This window comes from Cygnus olor, chromosome 26, assembly GCF_009769625.2.
Source record: "Cygnus olor isolate bCygOlo1 chromosome 26, bCygOlo1.pri.v2, whole genome shotgun sequence".
Classification (NCBI taxonomy): Eukaryota; Metazoa; Chordata; class Aves; order Anseriformes; family Anatidae; genus Cygnus; species Cygnus olor.
In genome coordinates this window covers 1,705,997-1,732,600 of record NC_049194.1, presented here as the reverse complement: position 1 = coordinate 1,732,600, position 26,604 = coordinate 1,705,997, and the positions used below count along the sequence as shown (strand labels likewise).

At 40.9% G+C, this 26,604-nt stretch overlaps 1 protein-coding gene across 4 annotated transcripts in view; it reads left to right on the top strand.

The window, feature by feature from the left end:
* Positions 1 to 26,604, top strand: part of CRTC1 (CREB regulated transcription coactivator 1) — a 53,001-nt gene that overhangs the window by 12,727 nt on the left and 13,670 nt on the right. For 2 of the 4 annotated variants that reach the window (XM_040537252.1, XM_040537251.1), the window contains exons 2-11: positions 6,771 to 6,887; positions 11,437 to 11,574; positions 12,357 to 12,418; positions 13,318 to 13,412; positions 15,401 to 15,486; positions 15,870 to 15,913; positions 16,174 to 16,394; positions 19,085 to 19,221; positions 19,766 to 20,017; positions 22,186 to 22,287. In XM_040537252.1, the coding sequence (XP_040393186.1) occupies positions 6,771 to 6,887; positions 11,437 to 11,574; positions 12,357 to 12,418; positions 13,318 to 13,412; positions 15,401 to 15,486; positions 15,870 to 15,913; positions 16,174 to 16,394; positions 19,085 to 19,221; positions 19,766 to 20,017; positions 22,186 to 22,287 (1,254 nt within the window). Of the gene's footprint in view, positions 1 to 6,770; positions 6,888 to 8,449; positions 8,498 to 11,436; positions 11,575 to 12,356; positions 12,419 to 13,317; positions 13,413 to 15,400; positions 15,487 to 15,869; positions 15,914 to 16,173; positions 16,395 to 19,084; positions 19,222 to 19,765; positions 20,018 to 22,185; positions 22,288 to 26,604 lie in introns of all 4 variants that reach the window. The other 2 variants (XM_040537255.1, XM_040537254.1) reach the window with 2 other exon arrangements.

The following is a 26,604-nucleotide window of genomic DNA, read 5'->3' as shown; positions in this document are numbered from 1 at the left end:
CATAATCTTTACGGTTTTCTTGTAGGGTGATTATTCTCATTTTGTAGGAAGATAGCTGGGGTGCAAGCTTTGGAATAAAAGGACTTGGTGTTTGGAGCGTCCTGTTTGCCAGATCTGCTGCCCCAGGGGAAGCAGTACCCAGTTTTTGAAGTGCCTTATGCATGGCACGGGTCCAGAAGAAGCCCTTCAGACCCAGCTAGCATCTCTGCCAGACCCCCAATATTTTGTGTTGAGTAATCTGAAAAAAGCAACCGTCTCTGAACAAGGCTTTAGTTGCTCCAGCGGTGTTGTGAGGACTTTGGTGGCAGGGAGAAGACAAACGCCTGGCTGCTGTAACCGCCAGGCCCTGCTCTCTTGGTCTTTGACTCATCGTTTTCATACCTTCCAGCTGCCACGAGAGCAAAGACGAGGTGTCCTCAGACATCAGTGTTCTTCGGTAGGCAGCCCTGAAACACAGCATGAAGTTGGACCACGCGGCTGAGGTAGCCTGGTGTTGGACTCATCCTCTTGTGGGCTCGAGCTTTTGTCTCCCATTTCCCTTCTACTATCAAAAGCCCATCTGCGGGGTGGGCTAGTTGAGAGAAACCAAGCTAACCCACTGTGGTTTTTTGCTAGTTAAGCTTCTTTAACCAGGTGTCTTTCAGGTCCTGAGAGTTCTGGTGCAAGGAGAGGGGAAGGTTATTCAGCTTTCCTGGGGAAGAATTAGCCAGAGCGTCGAGACTGCGTTCCCCGTGGCGTGATCTGCTCGCTCGCGTTACAAAACTGTGTCCTCCGTTGCTCATGAAACTTTTCGCTGCTAATAACTTTCTCTATCTTCTCATTATTAATATTAATTTTAAGTCTCTGGCTTTAATGAGATTGTGTCTGGGTCTGCTGATGTGGAGATGGCCTGACAGCTGAATACCTGCTGTAATTAATGAAATTGTGGCTAACATTTAAATTTTCTCGGCTTACCAGGGTTCTCTTTTATTGCTTTCTGAGTCCTTCCTCATTTAATTAAATACATTCTAGAGAACTTTTATGAAGAGTTGTTTTAGTAAATGAGCAGTTACTTCGATGTGTATTTATTTTAGAAATTGATTGGATAGCCAGTACTGAGTTCTAAAAAATGGGTTTATAGTACAAATTTCAGAATATTAACAGGAAAAGGGTTAGTTTGAGCGGGAGGGAGGACCCAGACTGTTTTGGTGGTCAGAGTGCCTGGTTAATCCTAGTTAATTGTTGGATAGTTTTCAGCAACTTGAACACAAATGTAAAGAACTTTTTAATTTAATAGTTAGATGGCTAATTAGGTGATTTGTAGCTAATGGCTATATTGCCACCAAGTCTAAATGCAATAACTGTGAATCATTAAATAGAAGTTAACTGATCTTTCTTTTTAAGGCTGTGTTTGCTTTTCTTATCAACATGAGGATTGTGAATGGGAAGAAATCTCCCTTTGAAGAAAATACTTCCCCTGGGATTCCACTGAGTAACTGACTTGTCTTGAGGGTTTGTTTAACTTAATGTTTAATTTCACGCTGGAGAAAGAAGCCAGATTAGTAGTTCTGGAGGCTTTCTTCCTCCTGCTTGCACACGGAGGAGGAAGAGCGAGCACACTTGACCTGGAAAGTTTCTCACTGCGCTGCCTGCATGGTCTGAAAAGTCTGCTTCCGTGGGCGAGGGGGCACGGGGGTCTCTGCCGCTGGTCTGTGGCTGTTCTGCAATGATGCCGAGCATGGTAATCTAAGTGCTTCTTCACTGAGGTGGACCCTTCTACCGCGAGCTGGGCTGTGAATTCATTCCTAGGGAATGAGGGATCAGAAAATAGCAGTGACATATTAACGGGGACGCCAAATCAATCCCAGCTGGCCTAAAATCTCCAGGCACCTGCACATTCTTTTCTGCGGCACTTCCTGCTTCTGCCTTAGGAGAAATCATTCCTGAAAATGTTCACATGTGTCCGACTGGCAAACTTTGGGCTGATTTTAACAACAGGATTTGCCTCTAATACAGCCTTTAAAACTTCGAGTTAATCCTTTAAACGGAATGTAATTTCCAATTAAGCTATAATAATACATTTCTAATTTTAATCTGCACTTGTTTTGCTGCTTATTAGCTTCAACAGGCTAAAGAGAGAGCTTTCTAAAGTGAAAAGCTTAAATTTATAAGAAAGCTTCGTATGGAAATTGCAAACCAGCAACAGAACAGTTATCATGAAATCTTACTTCCTGTATTCATCAGATATCTTAGTGTTTTTTTTAATTTCGTCAAAAGGACGCTACGCCCTTTTATTATACTTATGGGAGTTAAATCTTCATGTATAAAAAAGGGCATTTTAAAAGAAATGGTTAGAGTGGATTTTGATTCACTTAATTCTGGTGTCAGATTTGCTGTTTGGGAAGAATTTAGAGAAGGTGATGTGTTCAATTTTAATAAATGCTTCCATTGATTCCCACCTGCATGTTTTTGGACACATAGGAAATCTGTAGGAGAACTGGATATGCTTTTAGGGACATGTCCCCCCCCCTCCCTTTTTTTTTTCTGTATGGTGTGAGTCTTCCTACACACACAGGTGTACATCCAGCAAACTTTAGCCCAATTTAAACGGAAACAATGAGGTACTTCATACAAATGGATTCCCATAAAAGCTAATATCTGGAAGCTTGTTGCATCATTAGTGATTAGAGCAAGTCAGTAATTGTGTTAAATGCAATATTTTTGATTTCTTACCAAAACATTACGTGTCCAGCTCTGTTAGCTTGAGTAAGATCCTGTAATGTTACTCTGCTGTTAGCTGAGTTAGGAACGTTGCTGCTTACAAATTCCTAATTGCTGCATGGAAAGGTAACTATTCCTTTCTTCTTTGCTGTAAAGAAGCTGATCCTGCCTTGCAGATTGTTATTCTGTCACCTTTGCAGATATTATTTATCGGTTTTAATATAATTTCAGATCTTTTGAACCCATGGTGTGTCTACTTTTTATTTGGGGAACAACTTCAGCTGTACTAGAAAACTGCTTATGCAAAAGTATTTTGTTTAAATGACAAAATAGCTCTAAATTTATTTTTGACTTAAAACTTCATTTTTTTTTTAAAGTAGCGGAAGAGAAATGCTGGTGGAGGGAAATTACAGGATCGGTTAGGATCTGTCGTCTGGGAAACATTTTTTCTGAACGGGAATGCCAAGCAGAAATAAAATAGTTTAACAAGCAAAGGCTTTTTCCTTAGCAAAGGCTGTCTCAGGAAAGAACTGGAATATTTAGCAATAATTTTCAACTGTCAAGCAGTTATTATCTTGGACGCATAATATATAGATGGAAAAGCTGTAGCGTAAGTTCACTAAGTTCTCATGGTTCAAGAAATTAATATATTTGGTAAGCACTGAGTAATTCCTTATTGTACTTCACTATTGAAATTCATATAGAAAGTGAGTTGTCTCTAATCGAATCTAACCCCGGGAGATAAAGCTAGAGTTGTCATGAGACTTCTTAAGATTTTAAGAGTAATATGATTCTTTTCTATTAAGAAAAGGCTCCTTTTTTTTTTAACTTGTTTTGAATAAAACCCCGCACTCCCTCTCTTCAAGCCTAATCCCCCCAGATCCCAAATTGTGCAGTATACTCCATTTACTTCATAAGGTATCCTTATAGAAAAAGGAGGAAGTGTTCATTTTGGTCACAACCAATGTCGATTTTCATTTTCAGTGCTGTTTTTCTTCATGAACAGGTCCCCTTAGTCAGGCTCGAGACTCCTGAGTTGCCTCAGAGCCTAACTGTGAAATTTGCAGAGGTTTTGCCGATCCTCTGCTTTGAAAGACTTGACAGGATTTTGCTTGAGATCTTGGGTCGGAATGATGGTAAGGTCTAATTTTGCAGTATTTAAAAGATTATTTCTTACCAACTAAAAAGCTGATGGTGGAAGGAGCTCAGAGAGTGGCCTGCTCTACTTGCTCTTGATCTGAGAGGCGGCCGTCGGCGGTCTCCTACGCGCGGCGGGGCCTGGGGGCTGCTCGCCGTTCAGGGGCACGAGGCTGACGAGAGGAACAAACGCAGATCCTTGTGCCGGTGCAATGATATACGATAGCAGTAATGAGCAATCGCTTTTCTTGGTTTTGGCATGGATCTCCCAAACTGTTTATTGAAGGGAGCGTTAGTGAAATTAATGATACACCAAAGCCATTTAACGAGCTCATTTTCAAGTGCCGCTTTAGTTCTCGATCTCTTGTGTTTCCTCATTTCCACATTTAACTGCAGTGGAAAGACAAATGGTCGTGACCTCCCTATTACATTATGCTTTGAGGTAGGTATATACGGGGGAAGGCTAAAACATTAAAAAAACATAAAGCAACCCCCCCCCAGGGTGTCTTATAGTAGGTTCTTTAAAAGAAACCAACACCTGTTGAAGTACTTACTTCAACATTTGGCACAAATCCCAAGCAAGCCTTTTTTTTTTTTTTTAACAACAAAAACATATGTAGAGGCCAGGCAAAAAGCACAGCTAGTTCTGATGTTGTGCTTTTAGTGATCTGCAGCTATGAGCTAGAGGGGCTGTGACTCATTAAGCGATACCAGCGCGGAGCGCTGCTCTAATTTCTTGTGTCGCTTAGAGAGTGCCGTCGTGTAATTGTGTGTCAGAAGAAAGGCGGAGGGACCGTTTCTGGCTTTTTAGGTGGGATTTTTCTGAGCCGTTTGGTACAGAGAACTGTGAATATTTTATAAGTCTGCAGGCCGAGGGGATTTATCCGTCCTTTTGTGAAGAAGAAAACATCAACCGCTTTGTAGCCGGTGCCCTGCCCGGACAGCAGAGGCCTTTGAGAGCGCCCATTGCAGTGAGGGGCCTCGGCTCCAAGAGCCATCTTGTAGTGTTTGGATTAACTCAGTCCCGCAGACAAAGTGAGAGCCTGTAGGCTTGGAAGTCGGTGTCTTCAAGGAGAGGCCCTGTGAATAAAGGGTATAAGAGTTGCTTTTGTAGCGCTGGTTTTGTGTGCGCTGTTTTCCTCAGGGCGATCTCGTTTCCTCAGCGAGGACGTCGCCATGTCCCAGCGGCCCAGTCCCTTTGCTTTGTCCTCTCTTGGTGGCACCACTACATGTGGTGGCATCTTCCCTGTCAGCACTGCCCGGCATTGCTGCTCTTCCTATTGCTCCTTTACCAGAGGACTCCGCTTAGATCGTGTTGTCAACACCAGAAGTGCTCGCTCTTCTTCGCCTTGCTGGAAACATCTCTGTTCAACCTCAGAGTCTTTGTGGTAAAGCTGTAGAGGCAGGGCCACTTGTTTCCATCCTGCCACTTCCTTTGCTTCAAGAAAGTGTAGAGAAAAAAAACGTGTAAACATCCAGTTTGGGGGATGCCGCATTTTCTAGTATTTTTCCGAACTTTGCTCTTCAAAACTCTGGCATTGCAAGGCAAAGGCTTTAGGATCTATTTGAATGAAACTAAACCAGATTTGTTGATGTACACATTACAGTGCCTTAGCAACCGACCTGCATCTAGGCCAAGAGCTGAACATTTAGTCTTTAAACAATCCTTTGCTACCAATCTAGGAATGTTCTTGCATTTCAGAGTGCAAAACGAGCCAGTTGACATCTAGTGAGGAACAACATACATTATAAAATACGTACTCCTCCACAGTGGGAGGAGAGGGACTTATGTAAGCTCATTTCTTTGCTACTTTAATTGTAGTTTCTTGAGGCCTTGGAAGATGCATCCCTGGGAGTGGGATTGTTGTGTTCAGATGGTTCCAGATTCTCCTTTATCGCTGTAAAATACAGCTTTGGTGGCAGCATAGTATTAAATGGAGGTGTCTTGGGTTGGGAGCGTCGCAGAGTTTAATGAGAAATTATTTTAAATATGGTACTACAACACCAAAAAAATTAAGAAAGATCAATAGTGAACAGTATAATCAAAAACCCTAGCTCTTCTTAATGAGCTGTTGAGACAGTAGAGTCTTGTGAAAGAGATGACAATGACAGGTTCTAGTTCGAGTGGAAAAGAATCAACTTTCTCTCTTGCATGCTTTTTTATACAACTACAGGGAAAACATCCTCAAATGTTTTAGCAGGGAGGTGTCATTCAGAGCTGAAGGGCGATAACTAGCATTTATTGAAACTTTGCTGGCTGTCACATTTATTCTCATGCGTACTTGTTCAGAAAGGAATTCCTTGATGTTTTTTCTTGGTTGGTGGTTGTTTTTTTTTTTCTTGAAAACCTGTATTGCTGCCCTTTCTAAACGGCTATTCCTGAGGCAAGAAACAAGAACACTTATCCAATGATGGAAAGCTACAGCTTGCTGCAGACATCTGTTAGCTAGATTGCTAAAAAACAAACAAACAAAAAAAAAAAGGTGAATGTTTGGTTAAAGAATATACTCAATACGGTAAACTGAGATGACTTTCTTGCGTGTATATTGTACATGTGACCAGCTGGTTAATTTTGATATTAGAATTATGATCGGGCTGACATGGGTTTTTAACGTCCCAGTGTTCAGAATAGCAGGTGACATAAGAACCATGTGCTTTCACGTGGTTGTTATTTGATGGAAATGGAATATGATTACTGACTATAAGGTTGATTTTTCTACCATCACTTTACACTATCACACAAGACTTAATGTGGCAGGTTGCCAGCCATACTTTGTGCAGAAGATTGACATCTACTCACAGAAGTTAAATTCATGCTGTTTATGGATGGTATCCGTTCTCGATGATAACTGACACGGTGAATAATTGAGTTAGTTAAAACTGCTGAAAAACACCTGTGTTGCCCTTACACTTTCCTCCTTGTTTTCTTTCAGTTACAGCTGCAGAAAACCCAATATTTGCAACTGGGACAGAGTCGTGGCCAGTACTACGGTGGGTCACTGCCAAATGTGAATCAGATTGGAAACAGTGCCATGGATCTTCCCTTCCAGGTGAGTTTGATTAGGGTGTTTCTTTCTGTTAATGCTATTTTTTCCCTCCCAGGAGACCATGAAATAGCTGCCAGTTCAGAACATAACACCGTGGCCTCAACAGACCACCGGGTTTTAAAAATTTTTTGCTCTTTTGTAATGGAACATGGTTGTGTATGGGATGAGTGTGTATTTTGGTATCGTATAGATTTAGTGTTAGCTTATAGTTCTCTTGGCCTTGGTTGTGATGCTTTTGTGTCAAGACTAAGCAAGGGCAATGCAGTTTCTTTGTCAGTGTTTATTCATGGCAAATTTGGTTGTTGTTGGGTTTTTTGTTTTTTTTTTTTTTGGTACCAGATTCATAATGAAATCTTCTGCAGAGATGCTGTAGACTCAAAGCAAAAGTGGAAGTAAGTAACACAGGGTGATGTAGAAAGTGGTGGTAGGTAGAAGTGTTGAAGACGACAGCCAAGGTGTATGTTGCATGGAAATAACGTGTGGATTTTTAAGGGGGGAAGAAGGAGCTTGGGACGGAAAATAAACAGCTTTCAGAATAGTCCCTTTTCTTTGGTCTGGCTGAAAAGTAAATGCAGGGGTCTGCTAGCTGTAGTTGTGACTCCAGTTGTGTTGCACTGTGAACAGAAAACAAACATTTTATACAAGTGTTTTGCTCCGTGTTAGCGTGATGGACAAAAGATACTGTGTAGTGGATAGGATTAAATGTTGGATACTTTTGCGACTCCTGATTTCTATGGTTAGTTGATGTAGGGTGTGCAAAGTAATTAAAACTTCTGTATTATTTTTCTTTGTTTGAGTAGTAACACATTTTATCTTGTGAGGATGTGGTAAAAATTAAATTTCTCAGTTTGTGGTTTTCTGTTGAAGGCTGGCTTAATAAATACGGAGAAACTATTGATGACGACTTCTAACTATGCTTTTTGACATATATGTGGGCAGCTGAATTTGTGGTTCCTCTTAGGAGCTTGAATCTTGTACAAAAGGAGAAGCAAATGGCTGTTTTAATTCGGTTGTTTTCAGAGAGTACAATGCAGAGGGTCACAATGTTTTGAAGTCTTTAGGATTACTTCACAGGCATTTGGTCTTTTCAAGATCCACAGATTTTGTCTTTTTCTGGTAAGGGGGTTCGTAGTCACTGTTCTCTTTAAGTAATAGTATTTTGGTATTATTGTGCTTGATGGCCATTGCTGACAGCTGCTATATAGAGCCTTTTAGTCCTGAAGCTAACAGGGTGCTCAAAAGTGAGTATTCAAAAATTTGTGAATGACTACAGGAGGATACAGAAACAAATTGTCCTTAAACTCCAGCTTTTTGTGTGTTCTTTCACACACACACAAAAAAAATAAAAATCCAATGTTGGTAGTGTTACAGATAACAAATGGTGACAAGCAACAAAATAAAAACATGTATTTGTTTCAGTGATGAATGCGTTCCAGGTTTTTCACGTTTAAGCTAAATAATGATGAAATTGCCAAAAAGATACTTGCATGATGTGTCGGTCAGGTGAAGCCTGTGTGGATGTGAGAGGGTTAGTATCTGAGCATCTTGGTTCTTTGCATTTGCAGCACAACGGAGCTCTGGCAGAAGCCTTTGGAGCAGTTCCTGTCTCTTTGGTAAACAAGTATTTAGGTTTGTGCAAATACGTATTTAGGACTGGTGTACTGTTTGCCCAGGTAGATACGTATTTTAGCACACGTTACACTTTTTCTGGTATGCACAGTATTTATCTGATTCACCGTCCCAGCTCCGAAGGAGTTATGGTCTGTCACATAAATACAGGTTTTGCCATGCATCCCGGTTTGAAACATGCATAATGATTCCTGTACAGACTCTCCGGACTTGCTGTGGTCTGTCATGTGATTACTTATGATTTATGGGGGATTAATTTCTTGCAGACGGTGGTTTATTTGGCACTGTCTTGGCCTGTGATTTAAGCAATCTCTGAGCATGTGCACTTAGCCTGCATGTTAAACTCCATTGGGAAAGGAAGAATGATTACCCAAATGCTGCTTGTCACCAAGGGGCACCGAAATGTAAGCTGTTAGTGGGTACCACTCTTCACTTTCTCCCCTCATCTACCTTGCTTGTTTTTATTTCTTAAGTCAATGTCTTGATAAATCTTAAAGGGACACGGTTGCTTTAGAGCACTGAGCTTTTTCCTTCCCATCTGTGAGTATTTAGCTTGTTTTTTCCTTTTTTTTTTTTTCATGTTTTGTGGAGTTTTGTTTCTGATCTCAAATCCCTGAATATTTTTCAGGAAGTGAAACGGTTCTAGTTCTTCATTTTCCAAATAACATTGATGTTCAGATCTGTTGGTTTTTTTTTGCCTTTTTTTTTTTTTTAACAGAATTGTTTGCAATAGCTAAGTATCATGTGCCCTGCAGGGGTGGGCTTATTTAACAAAGGGACATTGTCTGATGTTTGGTCCAGAGTAAGTTTCGTGTGTTGGTTGCTGAGAGAAACCAGAACTGTTGGGGCTGATACCTGTTTTCTCAGGTGTTTGTCGTCTTTTCTGATTTTTTTTCCAAGCAAGTTAGGGATTCACTTGAGATTTCTTTTTTTTTTTCTTTTTTTCCTGGAAAGCCAGAGAACAACATTTCCCAAAAGTTCCCCTCTGTGTTAATTGTAGCTCTGTCTCTGACAGGGCATGGTCCATGTTTACTTGTGCCACTGTTACATTCAGATCAGATTTTTGTTGAGTTTTTATGTGCAACTTGTGCCATAAAACTTAAGAAATAGCTATCTTTGCATTCAACTTCATCTGTATGCTAATGTGCATTGTCTTCCTTTTAAATTCCAGGTGAGTTCTGCATTTTTAGTGTTCTACTGAGTGGCTTTTCCTTTTTTTTAACGTTGTGATTGGGACCATGACATGGGAAATGGCTTCTCCTGTTGCTCTTCCTAGCACATGTGTATTAATTTGCAAATTTTTCAGCCTTTTGGGGTAGAATCAGTGTGACAACAGTACAAAGAAGATTTTGAGACTTTTTTTTGGTTTGGAATTATGAACATTTTCAGTTCTGTGTGGTGCCAGTTCAATAGAACTAGATTGTTGTTTAGTACTTGTAGCAGAGATTAAACCAACGTGTTTTAATTTAGATTACCCAAAATTCAGATGCTCTGACTTGAGGTTTCGAAGGCTTCGTGCAAAAGAACTCATGCTTGCTGAAGCAGAACACCGTGATCTTAACAGGCAGGAACACAGTAAAAAGTCACTGTGCTCTCCTGCTAGTGACATGTTGAGTAAAGCAATATTCTGCTGCGTATAAAGTGTTGGCCCTTGAGCAAGAAAATAAACATCACAGCCACTTTGTACCCATTTATACTAACACAGATTGTGTATGCATAGAGAGAAAAGAAGCTAACATTAGCTTAAAAAAAAAAGGAAAGTCAAAAGGTGCTATAAGGAGTTATTACAAACAAAAGATTTCAAAATTAATGCCAAATTTCTTTTTAGAAAAGATCATTTAAAATAACCAAAGCTGGACACTTTAATTTTTTTTTTAATGTGGAAGCCAGATGGCTTCATGGCTTGGCAGACAGGACAGTGCATTTGCCACGTGCAGCACCTGAATGGAGGAGGAAATTTTGGATTTCCAAGCAGATGGTGTTGAGGGACTCAGCAAAGCTGTTCACATTGGCAAGGAGTGGAAGGCTGTGTAGCTTTTTTCCCTCGAGGCCCATATATTGCTGTTGAAGTGTGTGTAGAGGCTGACCATTCGGTACTTCCTTTTTCCCCCCTGCAGGTATGCTCTGGGAAGGGCTTTTGAACATGCAGAAACTTTCCAGATTAGCCTGGGAATTCATCTTTGTGCTTTCCGTGGCATCTTGTTCTCTGAAATGGGTTGCTGACAAGTAAACACTCTCAAGACATAGGTGCTGATAAGATTGAGAGGGAATTGATCCACCTCGGTTTACTGCACAACCTGAACAAAATAAAAATCACAAAAATACCCAATGCTCTAACTTTTTCCAGACAAAGGAGGAAGGAAACTGCTTTTCTTTTTTTCTTTTTTTTTTTTTCCTGAATTTTGTCAGTGTCCCCTTAAAATAATGATGCTGAAAGGAGGGGTGAGAGAAAGCGGCGTGTTCCTTAAAAGCTTCAGGTGACTGTTAGGACCTCTGTGCATCTTCTTCCTGCATCTCCTGCCCTTGTAGTTCAAGCTCTGGTTGTCAGCATGTTCCTTCTGGATGCATGCTGCATGCTACACCAAGGGAATGTAAACAGCAGTTGTCAGTAGGCTCCCTGTCACAATCACTTCTGGTATTTCAGAGATACAAAGGTTGGAGAGCCGTGCTGATTTATGAGGGGCAGATCTGGTGCAGTCTGCCTCCACTTGTCTCTAATCTCTGTCTGGAAGAGATAGCCTTGGTAATTGCTTTCCATGGCTGTAGTGAAAATGGAGAAAAAAATGTACGTGGTTACGTTCGTCCATGTCTTTCCTGGGTTTTATTGCTTAAAATAATAGAAGCTTTAATACAACATAAGTAAGTTCTGGCAGACGGCTCGTGCATGTATTTTTCTGCTTGTGACTTTCTGCGTGTCTCTCAGACTCCCTTTCAGTCATCTGGGTTGGACACAAGCAGGACAACTCGGCATCACGGGCTGGTGGACAGAGTGTACCGGGACAGGAATCGCCTCGGATCCCCACACCGACGCCCTCTCTCTGTGGATAAGCATGGAAGACAAATATCCTTTGGCTTATGAGCTGGCAACGAAAACCTGCCTTTTCACCAAAATCGTATTTCTCGGTTTTTACAGTTCTCTTGTTCCTCCTCTCCTCACCTGTCAGCGGAGTTGCTTCCCATCTCTGAGCAGTTAATGTCATCTGCTTTTTCTGAACTGTGATCTAGTCTAAAAATATCTACTATTCTGTAAAATAAGCATTTACCTTTCTGTTTGCTCAGCTCTAGCTGGGGATAACAACACACACGAAGCAGAGAGGGACTGAGATCCTATGATGGAAAAGACAAGGCAGTATTTGTGAAACTGACTTTCCTTTCAAAACTGAGTAAATCCAAACCTGAATAATTCCTTGCAGTTCATTGTGCAGTTCGTTACAAGTTGATTCGTAAGTTTAACATCTGCTAAGAACTATTTCTTCTTGCTTTTTGTGAAAATGGGTTAGCTTATTATTGCTGACTGGCTGCACACGGGCTTGAAGGGACTAAAGGGGATATGTAAGTGGGAGAGTGGAGAGGCGATGGCTTCTCAGGAAGAGTTAAATGTTTAGAAAGGGAAAAAGAGGATGGTTGTCCCGTTGCTTAAACATTACAACGAGCAAGATAATATTTTGATTCGATTGTCCTTGTTAAAGTCGGTATGTTCCCCATAGGGAGTCTGCTTTGCCTTCCTCATGTGAGCTTACTGGTTTTGACAGGGCAATTTGAATTATTCCTTAGGAGAAGATTTCAAATAGACTTGTTGCTTAAGTAAGAAGTGGTGTTCTTCCCCTTAACTGCCTGAATCACGTAGACAGCTGTCCGTATGGCACTGTGTACCTGTCACCTCCATCGGATACAAGCTGGAGAAGGTTAGTAGCACAGTGGTGTACGTGTGTGTTCGTATTTGGGCTGGGTTCTCTGATACTGCAACACCTTGATGTGCAAAAAGGCCTTTATTGTTCCCCACATCAGTTGGTCATACGAACCTCTATGACTTAACTGAATTTAGAAATCGATTTTTTTTTTCTTCTATCATGTTTATTCATTTAGATGGCCAGCCTTTAAACTTAAGGTGTCAGCCAGTGTGATGTTTTTAAAGGTAAATCTTTCCAGATGTTGTAAGGCGTATCCTGAAATTATGAAGTTGTAAAAGACTCAGCGTTCTCTCAGTGCTCAGGGACTGGTCTGCCAATGCAAGCATTCGAATGGAAAGGAGCACTGAGTTGCCTGTTTCCTACTTCTTATGCTCCTGGCCCTGGAGGAGCAAAGTGGTGGCCTGCCTTCACAAGGGAAAGACAGTCTGTGATGTGAGAGATGTTGGCCATGGAGGTTCCTGTCTCCACAACACATGTGCATCCTTGAACTGGTCATTTCCCCTCCCTTTATAGCAGGAATGCTTTATTTTCAAAGACTAGTATAACTAGAGATGTATAAGCAGCTTTCAGCTTAAACTGCGTTATTTGATCGTGCACAATCTTAACAAAGCATATCAAATTATTTTCTAACTATGGTAAACAGTTTTTCCTGTATCCCTCTCAATCCCATTATTGAAACAATTACTCTTCAAACTTGAACTAATTCTGTTCTGTGTTCTGTGAATTGATTGTTTCACAAAGAAATTATGCCTGGTGTATGCCAAATATAGATTTTATTTTTTAATGCGGAGTGAATGCAGGTTTTCCTGAGTTGGTTGCAATTGTATGAGATTAAGCATTCTTTCATTTAGAGGAGCTGACAGTAAAAATAATTTGTTTTGCCTTCTTTTCAGGACGAATTCTGATTCTGCCTTGCACCAGAGTACTATGACTCCAGCTCAACAAGAATCCTTTTCAGGAGGGTCACAGGACATGCAGCAGAAAAGAGGTAACAGAGAAAAATGCTAAAAAAAAAAAAGTTTGTTGTACTAGAAGCATTGTACTTCAGATTATATGCACGTGTATTGGTGTTTGTCTATTTCTACATATATTTGTATGCATAACATTTTCTAGATTTGGTTAAAGAACAGTTTGAACAAAGGACCTCATGTACTCTTCTGTATAATGAAGTCCAAAAAAGCTTAGACAAAGCTAAGACGGAGCATTTTCCTTCACTCCATATCCAGTCATTCTATGAACTTGCCCCGTGGGGAAAAGTAATCTGGACTTGTGGAATGCTGGTGGTTAGACTGCTGTCAGGGGTGCTAGAGGTTTCCAGTAGCTTGTAGACAAGTTAGAGACCCACTGGCATTTCACGTAGGTTACTGAGCAGCTGTTAACAGGCTGCTGTGTGCCATAGCAAGTTTTATCACTCCAGTGGAGAAAATTGCTGTAATAGGTGTTTCTTTTGGACATGGGTATTAATTTGTCAATTTGACACTAATGACTTGAGGAATTTCACATTGTTAACTTCATTAAGTACTAGCTATCAAAAATTAAATTCTGGAAATTGATTCTGCATTGAAATATTAAAGGTGGCTGTTTTTTTTCCTGGCAGGTTAATCTGATAGATATCTGACTTTCCATCTGAGACCGAAGTTTTGATATGCAAAACTGTAAATCTGTCACAAAACCTTGAGAGTTTTAATGTAACTTTTCATATGCCATTGCTTAACAGGATATATTGACTCTGTGATAGAACTTAAATCTTGAAGTGCACGCACGCTGAAGACCAGAAGCAAATTCAGAATATCTTGACTTTTTCACCTAGAGACCTCCATTATTTGAGCTGGCTTTCAGATTTTTTTTTTCAGAATTTTTTTCAGTATTTTTCTGAATAAGCCTCTTGCATTAAGACTCTGACAGGCAACAAAAACAACGGCATAATATTAAGATATAATATCGTGAAGTAGCAGGACTTCATCTAGTTTTTATGGCATTGAGACCCCCAGTTAATATGCCCACAGAGGCTATGTTTACAAATGATACCTAATAATATTTCCAGTTACAAGCTAGGAGCAGCACAGCCCTCAGGCACTAACAATTGTGGTGCCCTCTGCTGGCCCTTGTTTCTGCTGTCAGTTCAAGAAATGCATTAAAAGCTCCTAAATCTGTCTAGATAATTTATTCCTTGAACAACACCCCAGAGATAGGTGGATGCACATTGCTCGGATGCCTGTGCACTGTACTGCAGCTCTCCCAAATAATGCTTCTAGCGCTGTAAAGCATTAAATAGCAGCCATCTCATAGTATATTGCTTAAATATGAATTTAATCATACGACTCTCCTGGTCATCAGTTTGAATCGCCCTTACTGTACTTTCTTTTGATGTTTCTTTGTCACTTTGCTATTAGCATGATGCAACAGCTGATTGCTTTGAACAGACACGCTTGGAATACGGAAAACTTTATAGTTGGAATATGGAAAACTTTATAGTGTTTCTCTGTCCCAGGGGATATGGTTTGGATTTTATCACCGCAGAGTTGTCCCATTGGCCACCCATTAGATGTAACAGGTGTATCTCACTTGTGTAAAATGTGAAAGGTAGGAAAAACTAGGTACCAGCATACGTTTTTCCATTTAGATGTAAATGGATGAAATTGGACACGAAAATTTTTAAAAGTACTGAAGAGTATCTGTTTTTTTTCTTGTTCTAACTGCAGTTTGAAAGTTCCTTGAATTTAAGGTGAATCGAATACCTGCTTTTTAAAATCTTGTTCTACTTGCAGCTAACTTTTTTTTTTTGACACTGGGAACTTCTCCATGTTGATAAAATGTTATCTTAGTCTGTTTCGGTGTTTGCTTTTTTAATTTTGATGATCTCAAAACAGTAGAGTACCACTCCATGTTGAATAATAACAAGAGTTTCGAAAATAGTTAAACTCCTTATCTGAAAATTTATTTCTGAAAAGCTTCCTTTTGTTATCATTTTTTTAGTTTTATTGCTGACTGTCCCTGGAATGGAGGAAACCACCTCTGAGGCAGACAAAACCCTCTCTAAGCAAGGATGGGACACTAAAAAGGTAGGAATCTCACATTTCAAAGCATAGAGGTTTCATTTTCTAAACACGTTTAGGTAAACTAATGCTCTAAATATTGCCAAACAACTACTTCCAGAGCTCAGAGATGAAATACTATATTTAGCAACATATCATTAAACATTAGATCAGAAAGGCACTTTATATGTATTTTATTTGATTATATCAGGAGAAACTCTTTAAATTTGAGCCTTGTTGGGTCAATCGATAAAGGAAACAAAGATGAGAAGCCTTTTCTAAGACCTTCACAGAGCTCTTGTGTAGAAGCATAGCTCTAGAAATGCAATAAATAAAATTTTCTGAATAAAATGTCATAAACATTAATCTCAAGTATCTTTGCTTATAAAAATTTCCTCCATCTGTTTTAGACTGGGTCATCAAGACCTAAATCATGTGAAGTTCCAGGAATCAAGTAAGTTTTGAGCATCTTTTTAAAGAGCATTGAGATCTTTAAGAAAGAACATTGTACTTTGAATTTCCTCTTGAATAGATGCAAGATAAGCTAAAACTAGTGTGAGTGTCCCCTTGTCTATTATGCGTCTAATTGGTTTATCAAAAATACACTATATGTTTCTGTATATGGCACCTCCCTTTTTTGAAAATGATTTTGTACAAATCTGTCCAGGCTGAAATTTAAACTGAATTCTCTTTTTTCCTTTCTCCTTTATTTAGCATCTTTCCATCAGCTGACCAGGAAAACACTACAACGCTGATTCCTGCTACGCATAACACGGGTGGCTCCCTTCCAGACCTGACAAACATCCATTTCCCTTCCCCTCTCCCAACACCGTTAGATCCTGAGGAATCCACATTCCCAGCCCTGAGTAGCTCCAATAGTACCGGAAATCTTGCTGCCAATCTGACTCACTTGGGCATCAGCACTGCCAGTCAGGGTAAGATCACGATTCTGCGCCGTTGTTAAAATGTCTTACAGCATGGAAGTCGCATTGCTGAATAATACTGTTTTGTCTGAGGGGTAATTGTACTTCTGTTGACTGACTTGTCTTTGTAAACAAGTTTTATAAAGGCATTTCTGTATGAAAAAGTGATAAAGCTGTATTTAGCTTTGACTTACAAATATCCTTACATGTTTTTCAAGTTCTTCATGCCCAAGTCTGCTTTTTTGTTGTTTATATATGACTTTATAGGACAGACTATAGCATCCAAAACGTGCCTCCCTTGTAATTCATTGTACTTAATCCCAACAGCATTTGAATTATGGAAATACCTTAAGTAGGCCTTTTGTTTTCGTTCCTTTAGAATACTTTTTTTTCCAGTGAGGATTCTTTTGGAGAGTATTTTGCTTCATCTGAAGCAGATTTTGTCTTTTAAGCAGTCAAAATGATACGGAGAGTTTACAAGGTTTGCTAGTTTTTGTAAGCTTGATTGCCTGATTTTTGAAAATATCCTCAGTAGTCAGGATTCATGATATAGAAGGGCTTTGGGAAGCAATACCAAGTGCACACTTCACTCTCACTATGGTGTCTTTGTGTTGAAATCGTTGCCTTTTGAGCGTAGTTTTTGTTGCAAGTACTTGCAAAATGCTGCTGCTGTTTGAGCTGTTCAGCATGAGTCTGAGCTTTGTTGGGGCTTTTGCACTTCGGCAATACTGATAGTTTTATTTAAAAAAAATAAAAAAAATGCCATGCTGGCAGTTTATAATGTTCATACTGATCAACTGATAATTTCAAGACTAGTTAACTTAAGCAAATGGCCTAAACTGGTGATTGTTATTTTTTTAATAATTTCCCTAGGTCCTACTTGTGAGTAGGGCTGAGTTTTATTGTCAGTGACAATTGCAGCCGGTTGATTCCTAGAACAGAAGAAAAGTGCTCTATCCAAAAATAGAAATGTATTTCCTGTGTTAGGCAGGATTCACTTACCCACTTAAAAATCCTCTCATATATTGGTAAAAAGGAAATAATTCTAATCAGGTTAATGTAGTGTTATGGCTGAGCAGTTACATTTAAGAAGGAAGCAAGAATACAGTTTACCCCTCTAAGTAGAGAGGAAATCAGCAGCTTTTGGCACCCTTCAGAAAGCTTTCTGGTCTCAAAACAGACTACGCACAGTTTCAGGGATGGGCTCTCATTCAAGTAGAGCGTAGCAAGGCTTTGTTAAGAAAGGTGGTGTGTATATAAAAAGAAACAAACTACTTCCATGGAGTTAGGCCAGACTGGGTTGCTAAATTTTTTGCACTACCCGTAATTAGCAGAGTAAATGGTATAAAAGCAAACCAGTAGGTATGTAATTGCTTTGAAAACATTTCCTGATCTATGAAAGATATTACAAATGAGAAAGGTACATTCATTGATGAGTTTGCTGCTTCGTGTTGGAGACTCTCCCATAGTTTAATCAATGGCGTAGTCAGTGTTTTGGCTTTTTTTAAACTGATATTCTCAAACCTTCCTTTCCTTTCTTTATCTTCTAGATCTTGAGCAGAAAATGTAAACGCTTCTGAGCCTTTTGTAGGAGCTCTGTGCATTGTGCAGACATGCCTGTAGCATCCCCAAGTAAAGGTGGGGAAAAACACCTGTCAGGTTATGAAGAATTGCCAACAACTTAGGCTACACATTTGTGCATTTGAGGTTGTCAGTTCGCTGACATGTTCCATGAGACAGTGTTGATTTTTGAAAACATCGTGCGGGAAGCCAGGCAGTCTTCAGAATCTGCTCAGTTAGAGCCAGTTTGCCTGCTGGCTCCTTGGCAGCCCGGACTTCCTGGCTCCCTGGCAGCCTGCCTGGAAGCCTTGAGCAGGTGCCAAGTGCTGAGGAGCTCTCAGGCTCTTGTGAATTCCTCCTTTCTGGCAGCTCTGGAAGAACAGCTCACTAGAGAGATTGTCCTGAAATTGCTTTCCAGGGTGTCTCAGTTCCTCTAGGGTGAGGCAGAAAACAGGACAGGCTTCAAAGCTTGCAGGTTTTGTCTTGAATTTGAGTAAAGCTAAATTACTTTTAGTCTGTCCCTAACCCCTGCTAGGTCAGGGCTCTTTAGAGTGCGAGGGATATTTCCTGCCTTCCTGTGCACTGGTATGCCATTAAAATGGAGTACGTCCTGTGTAACCAGTTTTTCTTCTGCATTTTCCATTAAATAGATGTTTGCTTTTTCTAATAACACAAGTGCCTTCTGATTAGTCTTGTTACATGATCTGTTATCTTCTTCCTGAAGTTTCAGCTCTTACAAATAGAGGAGAACGTGCTGCTCTTGGACTCTTTGTGTGCAGCCCAGGGGCGTGCGAGAACGGTGCCTATTGTTTCCATAAACCACTGGGGAAGCACAGTGCTTCTGGAGCTGGTCTGCTTATTTCAATTCCAAGTCAGTATCTGTGCACAGTCCTGCACAACTGTGACTGGTTTAGGTTCAGGATAAACAACCACAGGGATCTTGCTCTCTTCCTGATGCTTTTTAACCTGACAAAGTTGCAAATTAGCTAACGAATTTCTTCCTGATTGGCCTAGGCACATGCAGCACTTTGCATCGTCAACCTAGGCCATACATTTTTGACAGATCAAGTAATTACCTCTGTACCAGTATCAACGAACCGTTGCTCCGTTCCCATTTGAGCTCGTTTGTTCCTTACTGGCAGGAATGACGACGACGCCAGCCCCTTCCCAGCAGCACCGTCAGCCCACCGTCAGCCCTCTCTCGTTGAGCGCAGACTCGAGGCGACCACAGTCACAGCAAATGTCTCCTACGCTTTCCCCTTTGTCACCAATTACTCAGGTAGGACCTTGCTTGGAGAATTACAATTTTTGGTCACAGGTGAATTGTTTTACTTCACCTAGGGGGTAAATGACTGTAACTTCATCTTTCTTGTTCTGTAATCTTCTTTAAATGTGTTTATTAATCTGTACCTTAAAAAGTGAGAGGTTTATAGAGGACACAGATTTTACTTTGACTTTTCTAAAACCTTGCTAAACGTCAAGACACTTTTCTTTTGAAGACGTTGTCCATGAAATTTGGAAGACATTTCTCTAATCCATGTGAGAAGCTCAGTTAGCTTTTTAAAATTGATTTCATAAGTGCGATTCCACAACTGACTAGCTTTCAATTCCTCATCTGGACATTCAGTTGGGCTTTTGCTTATTGTACAGCGAAGATGATACTAAGTCCTCTGAAATATGTTCTTGACTGTCTTTAAACCTTTATGTAACATTTGAAAATGCAAGATTGACTTAGTGTGGTTCACTTGATGTGAAACTTAATATGCTTGAAAATTAAGGGGAGTTACCTGCCAGTGTGGATGATTTTAATTTTTCTTTTTAAGGCCGTGGCTATGGATGCGTTGTCTCTGGAACAGCAGCTTCCCCCATATCCATTTTTTACCCAGACAACTTCCCAGCAACAGCAGCAGACCCAGGTGGCAAGTACCCTGCCTCAGAATACTCCTTTAATGCAGACCTCTGGTTTACAGCGAGGAACGCAACTCCCCCCACTCTCCGTCACGGTACCTTCTACCATCCCACAGTCACCTCCGGGTAGCCAGACCCAACCATCAATGGGAATAGACATCAACTCGGTAAGCGTGGGTAGAGCTGAAAAAGATAAAGCTTTTATTTTGAAAACGTGGTAGCATGCAACAGGGTTCAAGCTGGACAGCCCTTGTGATAGGTATACTTCTAGGTGGAGTCTGAAGTAGAATGGTTTTGATTTAATCCATCTTCAAATGCTTTATAGACAGAATTTGGTTTTCGGGTGTGCTTACGGTGGCCGTAGTTTCATAAAATAGTGTCACTTGTGACTTCGCGTTTGATTAGAGCAGCCTGAATCCTGGATATCAGCATTTATGTCACACCTTGCTGCTGCTGTTGCATTGGTACTTTTTCAGGCTGTTAAATGTAATGCACCTCCAAAGTGCTGTAGACTTGAGGAGTTAACAGAACTTTGATCAAGAAACCTGCTAACAAGCAGTCCCCCGAAGTTGGAGAGAGCCAGGCACTTTCTATATTTAGAAACCTTTCATTTAAAGGATTTATAGAGCATACATTATTATCCCCCAAAATTGGATTTGTAGCTGCTTTTAGATCCTGATAGGAAATGGAGTATATACCTACATAGTAGTGATGATTTCTGGGCAGATTTCTTTTCGTGCTGGTTTTGCCATGGTTTGTTGTGAAATGTTCTCTCTCTCTCTCTGCATATAAAAGTCCAGAATAGAGAGTGAGATCAGGGTAACAAGCTAGCTGAGGAAGAATTTCACAGCTCGTTCTCTGGTCATTCTGCCCCTGCTCTATCAGATCCTGGTTGCCTGACCTGTAGTGTCCTCCTGGCAGTGTTGTAATGACAGTAACTGGTTAGATAATGGGGAGAACTCGTTCTTTATTGATCTAGCACTAGACCGTGGATTTCATTTGTGGATGAAATTTTAACGACTTGTGCTGGTAAGTGCTTCTTGAAGGAAGCTACTTCCCTTTCAGGATTAGAAGGGGAAGAAGGAGGCCGATTCCGGCAGCAGAAAGGATACCGACCTACTCAAAATGTGTCCAAATGTTTTGATTCTAATCCTTAAGTAGCTACCAGTACAGATGATTTTCATTCTTTGCTTTCTGTGTTGCTTTCCTCATCCTAAACTTCTTTATCACCTTAACTTTTAGGGTGCTATGCTTATCTTTTAAAGCAACTGAAATTGCATACAAATAAAATTTAAAGCTAGCTTATCACAAAGCCATTTGAGCTGTGCTACAGTCTCACTGACAACTCCTGTGCAGGTTATCAAAACAGTATTGAAATTCCTTTTGCTGTAGTTTGGATGTCTGCTTAAAGTGCATCAGTAGCAATACATAATATAAAAAGATTAAGACATTTTCTTGAGATCTGTGGAATTTGATGTCAGAAAGCATTGGTTGTACAGCATTCTCCTGCACCGCATAGCTATCTGATTAAATTATTCCTTTTCTTAGAACTATTGGATTGCAGGTTTTCCTCAATCATCTGTAAATTTCTAAGGGAAATATAATAGGAAGAGCTGTACTTAGTTTATATTAATTACTGCAGCATTCTATTCAAATGCATTTGAGATTTTTAATTTGTTCAAGCCTAGGGTTCTCTGTGACCAACAAAAAGGTAAATCTTCGAAAACGTGTTCTCAGGAAGACTGAGAACAATATAAATATAACTAACATTAAACCTGCAAAACATAGTGTGAATTTTCAGACAGTGTCTGTTCCATGTCCTGGGGTGAAATGCAGCTTTGAGAAGGATTTTGGTCTTTGTGGTTATGCCCTTTGATCTTGATAACACAGCTAGGCTGTTGAAGATTAGGCAGGGTAAGGTGAGACGGATTTCCAGTGTTGTAAACGCAGGTTAAGAATGTGTGGGTATGGCAATCGAATTTGACTTGAAAATAGTTACTCCCAGATTTCGAGACTGCTTTTTCCCTAAATTGTTCGCTGACCAACTTTTTCTTTTAATTGAACTCAAAACAGTGGGGAAAAAATATTTAAATAGTTTGGTTGTACAACAGCCCTGCCCTGCTCTTAGATCTCAGCCAGACGAGACCATGCCAACGCCGGTACCTTAACTTTCTCCTTTTTGCGGCATTGTTCACAGCAATCGTGTCTTCATGTATAGCCAAGAGTTGCTGAAGAGGATGGTTCTCCCAGCTTCCTCAAGCTGTGTGCGCCAACAGTTGATAACTTTCCAACCTTCCATCAATCCCATGGTCTTTAATTCTGTGTTGTTCTGTAGGCTTCACTCCAGCAGTACCGCAGTAATGCTGGCTCCCCAGCCAACCAGTCTCCCACCTCTCCTGTCTCCAATCAAGGCTTCTCTCCTGGCAGCTCCCCTCAAGTAAGGGACTCTGTGCTTCCACAGGCCTTGCTTCTCGTGTTTGTTTTTAGTTGAGTCTCTCCATTACTGACCCATAGTTGCCTCACTGTAACTGTATGTGCCTCATGCATTCCTGGTGTCTCATCTTGTTTGCAGTTTCATTCAGTTCCAGAGTTTTTCAATAGCTGGTGAATTGCCTTTTTATTGGTCAAAGCTACTCGCTTGAGCACTGTTAACACAGTTATTTCTGTGGGGTGTACCGTGGACAGAACCTCGAGGTGTATCCCTTTCAATTAGCAATATTGTGGAGGAGCTGACAGATAAGGTTGGGAGGGCAGGGGAGAGAGAGAGGGAAGCTTGTTAAGTGCCTCCTGTAGCAGGAAAACTTCCTGCAGCACTAAATCTCACTTGTATGGCCAAACACATTTACATCAGGACCTTTTTCACATGGGAACGTACACTTGGAAAGAAAACATTGCAGAAAATGCTCTTAAAATAAGCAATTTGTGGCTTGAAAGTAACGGGTTAGTGAAAATGCTGTCTTGCATGCCACCTGGTTTTTCTTCCTGTGTATGTATATCCGTACGTCCACGTGTCCTATATGCAAGTCTTAGCTCAGTGTGCATGTAAACCTGTGAAAGGGAATTTTTGTCTGCCAGTTGCAAGACAATTAAAAGCAAGCCTTCTTTAAGGGTGCCCTAATTGTAAGGGAACCGAGTGCGTTTTCAGCACAAAAATAATCTGATGTTCCTGAAATAGATCCACGTGTCTGCCCCTTTCCCAAATCCCACCTGTAGAAACAAGGTGAACAAAATTCTTACAGAGCATCACAACAGAGTCTGAAAATACATTTTCTGTTTCGTCATTTAACGTTTAAGGCTGTAAGGAGGATCCTATCTAAATAAGTGCTGCCCCTTCATGGTTCCAAAGCAGAAGCTTCGTCTCTCCTTGCCATTAGCCAGAGACAGGTCACTGGTAAGCTCAGTAAGAGATCCGAGTGTCAGGACTGTCTGGATTTTCTTAACCCTTGCTTAATTGCTTCTTAACTTCTTCCTTCTGCCTGCTTCTGCCAGTTCTGCTGTGTTCTGTGTGTGGCTCAAAGGAAACACGCAACCTTACTTCTCTAGGCTGTCACCTAGAGCGAAGCTGTTGCCAGTCTTGCTGCAAATTCTCAGGTCAAGTTGTCAGTTGGGCAGCACAGACGATTCTGATTTTGCGTTGATTTTCTTTCCCCCTTGACTTCTCAGTAACTGTTGGTTTTGTCCACAGGCTTGTTGCCACCGGTCACTCCAAAGTACTGGAGTGTAGGGAGTGCAGGCTTGGCTACGATTTTACCTGCTGGGCCTGTTTTACCCTGTAAACTCTTGCTTGTGTACTGCCATTTTCAAGCAGGACACCGTAAGTCATGCCAAATGAGAAGGGTTTATTAATACTACTTATCTTCAGTATTGTCCTCTTTAAAAGTATCCACGCAGTTCTCTACTTTGGCTAAAATAAAAACACTGCGGCTTTCCTACCTCTGTCAATAAACCAAAAGGTAGCAGTGGAGAGCGAGTTGCCTGTGGCAGTGGACTTCTTGAGGCTGCAAATACAGGTGTGGAGAGAAGCAATGGGGAAAGAAAAAACTGGGTTGTGATTATGGGGGCAGCTCCCAAATAGCAGGATTCATTAGTCTGTAGAATAATCTGCCACAAGTAGAAGCAGATTGGTTCCAACAGCAGAATGTTCCCGTTGTGGCACAGTCTGGCACTGGCTGGTGAGAGTGGAATAAAGTAGGTGTGACCGGGTAGACGTCTCCCACTTGCTCCTGTTTCTCCAATTAATTTTAGGTTAAATCATTCTGCAGTGAATCAGTGTGATGTGAGTGACATGCTCTAAAAATAGAAATCTGTGGTTTGATTTTTATCACATACGGTTCATTCACCAGAAGCTTTTTTTTTTCATCTTTCCACATCTCCAAATCTATTTGCTCTCGTGTTTTAGCTGTTTGTTTGTTACATGAAGGTCTTCCTGTTCAAACACGAATTGAAAAGCTCTGCTTGTAGTTCTCAGCTTTGTGTTTGCATGGCTTTTCACTGACGGTGGCTTGTTTATTACTACTGTGCTTTTCTCCTCTAACACCTGGCATACACTTCCAATTAGATAGAAATCTGCTTTTTTTTAGCAGAATGGCTGAATACTGGATAATATGGTATGTATTTTAGACGAATAATTTAAGCCAGAGGTTGTGTGGTTTTCTTTTTTTCTTACAGTCACCACATCATTAACCCAAGGAGATGTACTGTTGACAAAACAGACCTCATCTAGTGTTTCTGTAGGAGATGGTGTTAGCAAGATGTTTTTCAGAGTTGTCAATAAATTATTTTAGGACTCTGAAGTGTTGAAGTAATGACATTTCCAGTTGGTTTCCTTTGGGAGATTCAGTGCTTAAAAATGTAATAACTGGTATACTTCAGAGCTGAGGGAAAACATGGGCTTGTAAGTTTTGTTAGAGGTTACGAAGGTAGGCTTGCACAAGTAGGTTTTGATCTCCTGTTCATTATGTTTCATGTTGCCTAAACTTTTTAGCTCGGGAGCAGCTCTTAGTGGAGTGCAAAAATCTTAGGTTTTGCCCTACTTCTGAAAAGCTCCTGTAAAAATGAGATGTCAAAAACTAAATGGAAAAAAAAAACCATACTTTGTTTCTCCTTGGAGCTCTCAAATAGGAACTGTATTTCTAGTGCTGGTCCAAACCAGCTTTGATTTACACCGAGTAGGTGACATCCTGAAGTGCAAGATTTTTAGAGATTGTTGTAAAACATCACACGGTTCTGAAGCTGTGTCTGCTGCTTAGGATGGGAATGATTTTCCCGTGATAGTGAAGCTGCCTGGTCCTGATCTGCCTGCTCGAGTTAGCTCTATGCTCTCTACACTCCGTTTTTTCATGCAGCACATGCAACAGGTTGAATAGCATGGAGTTTGAGTAGCCATCAAAACATGCCGATCAAAGTGTAACAGGGCAACAAGCAAGATGTCAGTGGTTTAAAGAAGGAAAGTGCCTTTAATTATTTATTTATTTTTTTTAAGTATAACTTCGCAGCAGGGCTTTGCTTTCCTCTCATCCGGTGCGACGTGCTCTTGTGATGTTTGGTCACTTCCTCGCAGCCCAGTCTCACAGGAATGGAGCAGCCCCCGTGGTGCTGAGGACCGGGTGGTAAATGGGAAGAGAGGCTCCAAGTTCCCAGTTTTACCTCTTTCTTAGGAGGGCACTGAGTAGGGCGTTCAGTTGCAAAGCTGTCATTTCTGTTCTGCAATCATAGCTGTGACACATCATAAACGCCCAGGAAAGTGAACTCAGTGAATCAAAATCGTACTTCTGTCCATAAAAACCTATTCAGGCCCTATTTAGTCAGTCGTAAAGAAGAGGCGGCTTCATTCAGTCAAACCCTTTCTTACTGAGAAGTCCCTGTATGATCTCTGACAAAGATTTGGAGGCAGTTGTCTGCAGCTATTCCTGACCCTGCCAGTGTCACGCTTCTAAGCGCAGCCCCTCGGAGGTCCGTGAGGTTTGTGTTTCAACTTCCCGACGTTATCCAGCAGCGCCGTTCTGCAGCAAATTTCTCTCTTCTCAAAGTGCATCCGAACCCTGCCCACATCCTCGCGTGCAGCTGGTGGAAAGCGCTTCGCAGTGATGCTCCAGGCGGTTCTGGGATCAAACAGGATCTGCTCAGCAAGGAGCTGTGCAGCACGCGCGGCTCGTGTTGAACTTCAGCGACCTTCCCCACAGAGCTCTGTTCTTGGGCTGTGCATTCCTCCCTTGATGCCACATTTATCTGAAAACGTCCGTCTAATGTGATAGCTGAGGGTTCTGGCTGGAGGTGGGAAGGGTTTTGCTTGCTTTAAAAAGAACAGATGATTGTTTCTTTCATGATAGTCCCCTCTCCTGGAGGGTGTCGGCAGTTTTGTGCAAGACTTTCCTTCTTTTCCTTGCATGCAGCCTGCAAATAAAACTGAGATATGCTACCGATGTAGGAGGAGAATGCTTAAAATGTGACGTGCTGTTCGCTGAGATGATTTTCATGTTCACTGTTGTGGACATTATCCCGTGTTTTTGAGTACATTGATCTTTGTTCAGCGTTTCTAACTGTGGCGGCTGGTGTAACCGTCCTTGTACCTCCTAGGCTTCTGCTTAATTACATACACTGCGTAGGTTTTTAAGGAGAAAATTTGTAGCCTTCTTCTTTTAATGTGCAGATAAAACAGCTGGAAAATGCTATGCAAGGTATTAAACTCCATGCGAATTGGCTCTTATACACACCATCTTTTATAGATGCTCCGTTGTGAGCTTGCTTGTGATGG